General features: G+C 45.3%; 2 protein-coding genes across 2 annotated transcripts in view; one reads left to right on the forward strand and one right to left on the reverse strand.

The window, feature by feature from the left end:
• Positions 1–408, reverse strand: part of LOC118771493 (lactose-binding lectin l-2-like) — a 14426-nt gene extending 14018 nt beyond the window's left edge. Inside the window, exon 1 of the mRNA XM_036519501.1 lies at positions 195–408. The gene's annotated coding sequence lies outside the window, so the exon portion shown is untranslated. The remainder of the gene's footprint in view (positions 1–194) is intronic.
• A 4163-nt stretch (positions 409–4571) lies between these two features.
• LOC118771291 (ranBP-type and C3HC4-type zinc finger-containing protein 1-like) overlaps positions 4572–7500 on the forward strand; it is a 6101-nt gene continuing 3172 nt past the window's right edge. Inside the window, exons 1-3 of the mRNA XM_036519241.1 lie at positions 4572–5048; positions 6259–6433; positions 7237–7329. Coding sequence (XP_036375134.1) covers positions 4782–5048; positions 6259–6433; positions 7237–7329 — 535 coding nt within the window. The 5' untranslated portion in view covers positions 4572–4781. The remainder of the gene's footprint in view (positions 5049–6258; positions 6434–7236; positions 7330–7500) is intronic.

Below are 7500 nucleotides of genomic sequence, written 5' to 3' on the forward strand. Positions count from 1 at the left end.
CACACAGTGAATCAGGACTATAACATGAGTCACTCTTATGAAGCAAATGTGCAATTTTTTTTTCCCCACAATCATTTTTAATGCATTGCGCACACATAAAAGCATAGATGCTCTTGTGCACTACAAAAAAATGATACATACAGGCAGACAGATGATGACAGAATGACACGCTGAGTGATCATCTCTCCTCTTACCTGTAACTAAGGCTAGGGAAGAGCTGGACAGGTGGATTGATGCAGATTACAGTGGGTCTGTCTTCTTGTTCTGTCTTAGGTTGAGCAGAGCCAGCCCGGGAATAAATAATCAGGGCAGAAATGGGGAGTTGATTTATATAGACATGACCACAGATCTCCCACTGCTTCACTGTCTATATGGAGGGATTTAGCTTAAGTAACGTGTACAGTCAGCTTCCAGGGAAGCCTGAAAAGACCTGCTCACTGTGTGTGCACACAGGTGACACGCATCAGGTGCTGCATTGTCCCCTCCTACGCTGAAAGCAAGCTGAGGGTCCACTTCTCAGAATCCTCAGTGTCAACAGCGCCAGCACACGCACCGTCTGGGTTTCGCCGTCGGCCGCCTGAGTCGGGCGTGGGCTGCTCTGAGCATGTGCGACTGCTGACTGTCACATGGGCCCCTAACTGTGGGGCCCCCTGATTCTCCCATGTGGAAGGCCTACAGTGGGCCTCCACAGGGCCTGTAGGAGGTGTCTGCTAGCGTCTGTGTCAGATATTCAGTTCCCTTCTTTGCAAAGCCAAACAGGGTGTGGTGTTTGGGTATAGAACCAAGGCCCCAGATGCAGCTGATGCAGCTACATTACATTATTGTCTTTTAGCAGATGCTCTTATCCAGAGAGACTTACAGAGGTTACAGTTTTAACTATTTATACAGCTGGATATTTACTGAGGCAGTTGTGGGTTAAGTACCTTGCCAGGAGCGTTGGCTGGACTGTTAACTATCAGGGGCTGAGACCAGATTCTTCTCTATCAAAAAACCTTTTAAAAACGTACTTCTAAATAGACTGTTTCAGTGCATTTTTTTCTTGCATGTGAGGGCTACACACTGGTTAAAAAAAGTGAAAATTGGAGAAGGAAGGAAGGGTTTGGATTTGATTTACCATATAATCTGCACATGAATATTCCAGCCACTCCAAGGTCTCAAACCAAAATGAGCACCATATCAGATACCTACTACCATTATTACTAGGCCTACATGATCCTCAAAACCCATAATATGATAGTAATTTCACAAATGAGAGTTGAATATTTATATTATATTTAATACTTTGTTAACTAGTAGGCCTAACTACAGTCTATTTGGATTCATGCAACTCAGGTAACATGAGTTTTTCTATTTTCTCTGTCTAGTGTAAAACCTTTCTATCAATAAACCACATCATTTTTATAACCACGGGTTGTTGATTGGGAAGGCATTTAGCTGCCTGTCAGATTACACTACAGAGTGTGAGGAGGACAGAACAACGGCACCTTTTTTTCCATTGGAGATAAAGCGCAAACTGGTGAGGCAATTTCTGACAGGTGATTGTTCTTCCACCGTCTGAAGGCTCCCAATAGGTTCATGATCATTCATGACCACCATCACTGACACCTGACACTGACCTACAGTAATGTGTGTGTGACACATCTAAATCATTTAGACTCAGTGTTTATTTCCTAGTTTAATCCGACATCTCTCGTGAGTGAGCCAACTTTTTAAACTGACTAAACGTTATCAGCTCAGCTAGTAGCCTAAAGTTTTTGTTTCATGGAAGCTGTGGTAGCTTAGCTGTCAATGTACGACATGATCAGAAGAAAAAGTTGGAAATCGAACCAGCAACCCTTTTTGGTTACTTTACCACTACAGCCACACACCACCACCACCACACAAAATGTTGTTGAATGAGAACCTTGGCTCTTTGATTTTTGACTGTATGTGTGTGTGTGTGTGTGTGTCATAGCTGAAACAACATGATGACTTCTTGGCCTTCTTCTTACCACCCTGAGCAGTTCATATTAAACCATGTGACAGTGAACTGGCTCAGAGCAGCAAATTCACCTAGTTTCAGTCACATATGGTTTTAAGGAGAAGTGTTGACTGTATGACAGAGACCGCACCTGTTACAACAACAGAGATGGGCACCGCTCACCTTTCATTCAACAATTAATTTAACCCCGGAGTTCCAGGGAAACCGTTCCCAATCAACACGGACTTCAGCCCAGGCAGGACGGGCTAACCACCAGCATCCCCTGCAGATCTCTGAGCCAGGAGCTGAAAGGAAAGTTTAAAGAGGGATTATCTGCGTTGTCCTAATATTTGCATTGGTGTTTCCTGTTTGTTTTCAGACAATTGTTGTTGCCATTTCAGGTCACGCATCACTACTCCTGTGAGTGAAAGGAGCATGTCAGCATATCTTCACCCATAGTAGAATTCCTATTGGCCGCTGTCCCACGCCATTCCTGTGCTTCTACCTGTGACACGGTGCATCCACACCTGGCCACCTGTCTGCAGGTGTGCTGGCTCACCTTCAAAATCAGAGAGGAAAAATACCGAACTGAAGAAAATGAACGCCAGGCGCACTAAGTAAAGCCAAAACTACCAGAAATAACCAGACTCAGACAGTGAGGAGATAACTGTAGCCATCTTTGTGTAATGCTTACATGGCTTTGTATTGACCCTCATAACAATACTAGGGGACAATAAACATAAGAAATAATATGGGGTTAGACAATACAACACAGCTACCACACACACACACACACAGACACACACACACACACACACAGACACACACACACACGCACACAGTGCACACAGTGCTGCCCACTCATCTTTCATACTGGGCTGTATGGGATACAAAGCACAGCACAGCACTGGGTTCAGAGGCAGTGAAAACATGACAAATAAACTGGTGAATAACACCAGTGCTAGTGTTCGGGAAGGGCTAACGCAGAAGTACTGCGTCACACTGTCCTGCAGAATACCCTGAAGTGCCAGGTCCAAAGACAGGTCACTGTACATCTCCGTCCCACACACCGCTGCCCCACACATGAGAGAGAGAGAGCGAGACAAGCTGTGGTGGAAAATAGTTCATAGTTCATAAGCATTGTTATCAGGGCCTGGCTAGATGCTGCCCGAGCCTTGCTCGAAGGATGGACCTTGAGTGTAAGATGAAAGAATTGGACTTTGAGAAGGGGGGTGTTAAAAAAGGATTCTTCATGGAATACAGCCAAGGCAGAACAGGTTAACCGGGGACAATTATTTTTATACATATAATTGGGCATGTGTGGCCTTGGCAACAACTAGAGGGCGCCTGAAGCAGGATTGATGTTCTTTAATTATCTTTTATATATCAGATATGTGTGGCGTTGAAGAAAATGGTGTACAGCCAAGGCAGAATAATTGTTTTTTTTTTTTTTTTTTTTTTTATATAATTAAACAGGTGTGAGCTTGGCAACAATCGTGTACAGGAAAGGCCAAATATGGAATGAGAATGATGCCAGAATGAAAAACAATGGTGTACAGGAAATGTGCTTTGAAACTGAGGGAGGGGGTTTGAGTCTAAGCTCCACAACAAGAGGAGCTAAGGGAATGAGCATAAAAGAGAGATGCATTTAGGGTTTTTTTTTTTTTGAATGCTTTGGCAGAGTGAATGTTTGTGTGTGTTGCTCCGTGCGGACCAGCCCGGTTTACTGTATGTGATTTGCAACATACACAATAAACCAATTACATCAGACTTTATTGGGCATTTGAATTTACTTAATGAAATTATTACAAAAAGGTGTGTATATATATATATATACATATATATATATATATACATACATATATACATGTATGTATATATATATATATATATATATATATATATATATATATATATATATATATACACTTTTTTAAGTAACCTGAAGATTTACTGTACAAGTGTGGAGGGAGCCCCCAGTCTACCTGGCCCAGACCGGGGGTAGTTTTCCGCCACAAAGCACAGAGAAAGCAGCATTAACACTAACTCGCTCTCACTCGACGCAATAAAGCTTCACCTGGCTAATTCTTCTAGTGCTACACATGGTTATAGATCGTAGACCGTTTTTGAATTTAACGCAAGTAGGTAGCTTGCTTGAGGATGGCTTACTTGCAGCAGGTTCAACAAATTGTATGTGGTCCGTCCGTTTAGAGAAAAAAAACACTTAATGACCGTCCTGGAGACTTGTTTAGCTCGGGAAAGGTGGTTGGTATGCATTTCACTGACAGACTCAAGCTACACTGCTCATCACAACTTCTTTTGCAAAACTTAAAAAGGTAAAGAATACGAAAACGAAAGTAAAAACAAAAGAGTATGTCCTTTGACGGATGATGAGAGTGCTACGTTAGAATGCTCCAGTCGCTACCACGTTGGCGGCTTTATCTTGAATTTGTCCACCATCGCACCCCAACGTCACGGAACAACCTTCACACCTACCGCCCGTACAGAAGCCCACTCTGATCGCTGGTGGACTGACACTGCTTTCGGTCTCCCGTTTTCCGCTACACATGTTCGGACCCGAACTTCAGTGACACAGTTTCATGGGAGACAGAGAGCGGACGTACTGGCTTCCTGTTCTCCACAGCCCGCCTCCGTGCGCAGTCTGACGGCAGAGAGAAGGCTGATGATCCAGCATCTTCCTTAGGCGCATATAAACAAAGCAGATACGGACAGCGTCGCCCGATCGTGCTGGCGGAGCCAAGCAGCCCTTTAGCGCCGCGGTAAGGACTCCCCCCATCCCCCCGCCTGGAGGGCCGGCGTCATGGCGCTGAGCTCGGGCGGGTGGGCTCATACCACCCCTGCGCCGGCCGCGTCCACCACCGTCCCCCGGCCGATGCCTTCTCACCAGGCCGGCTGCCACACCGTGCTGATGTCGGTGCGGGTGTCGGTGTGCCACTCCGGGATCCGGCCGCTGTGTCTTCCCGGAGCCGGAGACGAGTCCCTCCGTCTACAGCTCAGTATGGACCCGAGCCGCGCCGGGGAATTCCGGCTCGCCCTGCGGGACGCCAGCGGAACCCGTAGGAGTTTGGTAAGGGGATTGTGAGGTGTTTTGTTTTGGCTTTTTTATGCAGAGAGCTGTAGATCTGAGATCTGAGAATTGAGATCTAGTTCATTCACAATGTTGTAAAATGCCTGAATAATTTTATACTGACGACAAACGCTATTACTGCGGACTGAAATGAAGTTGCTAACTAGCTAACTAGCTACCCAGTACGCATCACGTGTTGTTGTTATCCATTTATATCCACGCAATTCTGCACCTTTTGTTGTGGTAGCATGCCAAGTGTAGCGTCAAAGGAAGCGTTACTGAAATAGCTGTCAGCATTTATTTGCTAGTGTGAGACAATGCCAATTTTGTCATAATGTTTTCTAGAAAGTTGGCGCATAGCTTGCTAGCTAGCTATGATTCTTCAGCTAAGATAGCTAGCCTGCCATCTACACGTTAAGAGTCTAGGCAGTAAACACAGGTGATTTGTCTAAATTTGTGGGCTTTGCAGTGCATTTGAGATATTTTTCATACGAGCAATTTGTTTATATTTCTCTGATTATATTTGACTACCCAGAAGTCACGGAATTTAGATTGAATATGCAATTGAATTCTGCAAAAGCACGCTGATTGCTGGCTTTGGGTTTGTTGTTCTGCAGCGTAAACCAATGACTCGGAACAGCAGAATCGCATTGTAGAGGTCTAGATTGTCATTGTTGTTAAATTATGCTACGGAAAAATTTGAATTTATGGTGGCGTTTTTGAAACCCAGTTTAAAAGGGAACACCACTAAAAATGTTCCGCAGTCTCACAGTTCTGAATTTTGTATTGCGTTTCACACACACACACACACACACACACACACACACACACACACACCATTTTGAAAATAGACAGGGAGAGCTGTTGATTGTTGAATCCAATGGATAATGACTGAGCCTGAAACTGAATATAATGCAGGTGAACAGTGGACACAGTTTCTCACAATTTATCATTGCAAACTAAACCATTGATGAAGATGTCAGAAGATTTGAGTCCCTCCAAAGCTCTCAACATAACTGAGCCAGAGAAGAAATGGAAGCTTCGTTCAGTGCTTGTGAAAACCTCCTCTCATCCCTCTCCTCTCTCCATTTCCCTCCATCTCTCCCTCTCCCTCTCCCTCTCCCTCTCTTTCTCTCTCTCTCTCACTCTCTCTCCCTCTCTCTCTCTCTCTCTCTCTTTCTTTCTCTCTCTCTCTCTCTCTCTCTCTCAGTCCATCGTGGAGTTTGACCTGCGCACTGTGCGCTACGAGGTCAAGTCTCCCCGCTGTCATGAGCTGTGTCTGGCCACGCCCCCTCACGACCGCATCAGCTTCAACTTCCGCTGCGAGAAGGAGGCGCAGGAGTGGGCCACCGTGGTGATGTCATCGCTCAGGGAGGCACACAGAGGTCAGCCTGTGCTTTAGACTCTGGTTTAGACCCACATGGCACCATATGACTAACGTGAGTGACAAGCTAGTATCACTCATATGTATATTTGACTATCGTACATGTGATGCATGGTAGTATGCTTTGCTCCCCTTATTTAGTCACATTGCACAAATGAACTTGTGGTCGGTGTGACGGAGTGCCGTCACTACGGTTGAGTATGCGCTCTGACTGACATACCAACGAGCCTGGCTCTTTGGCGTCGCGATCAAAGTCGCATGTTTGGTACTCTGTAGACCCGGGTTCGAGGCCGGGTGGGGTGACTGCTCTCGCCCTTCGCTACAGTCGGGCTGAAATAGTCTTATGTTTACACTCACTCATTAACTTGAATGGGTACACTTCTGTTTTTTTTTTTTTTTTTTTTTTGTGGAGAAAGTCGCTCTGGATAAGCGTGTCTGCTAAACGTACCATTGTAGACATATGTTGCTTATTGATCCATGTATCACATGTCCTTTGGTTCTTTGACCCACTGTCAATAATGTCATAGCTCTTGTTTTCTTCTCGTCCTGAGTTCTCTCTGCCTTTAGTCTTCTGTGGTGTGTTGTCTCTGTGTTAGTTCCTGTCTGTCTCTCTGCCCGTCTGTCATGACTACTGCGAAAAAACCCACAGCGTTCTTCTCAAAATGACACCTCCAGCGCTGCCACAGTGTGCTTTACCCATACAGTTACGACCGTGCGCTTAGCAGAGGAAGCGGTGCTCATCATATTTCAGTGCTTATTGATACACTGTGAGTGAGAGCTAAATGCCCCCCCCCCCGCTCTCAGTGGCAGACAGCTCTCCTCTGCCGCCTGATGACAGACAGCCCCCCCAGGATCCGGTTGAACATGACGGGAGCTCTTCCTCCTTGCGCAGTACAGGTCAGTGTTGTCGTCCTACCCTTGGGTAAGGATACATAACCCACAACCGCCTCAGTAAATATCCAGCTGTATAAATGGGTAACATGTACAAAAATTCTAACCTATGTAAGTCGCTATGGATAAGAGCATCTACTAAATGCCAGTTATGTAATGTAAAATGCTTCTGTCTCT

Source organism: Megalops cyprinoides, chromosome 24 (assembly GCF_013368585.1).
Source record: "Megalops cyprinoides isolate fMegCyp1 chromosome 24, fMegCyp1.pri, whole genome shotgun sequence".
NCBI lineage: Eukaryota > Metazoa > Chordata > Actinopteri > Elopiformes > Megalopidae > Megalops > Megalops cyprinoides.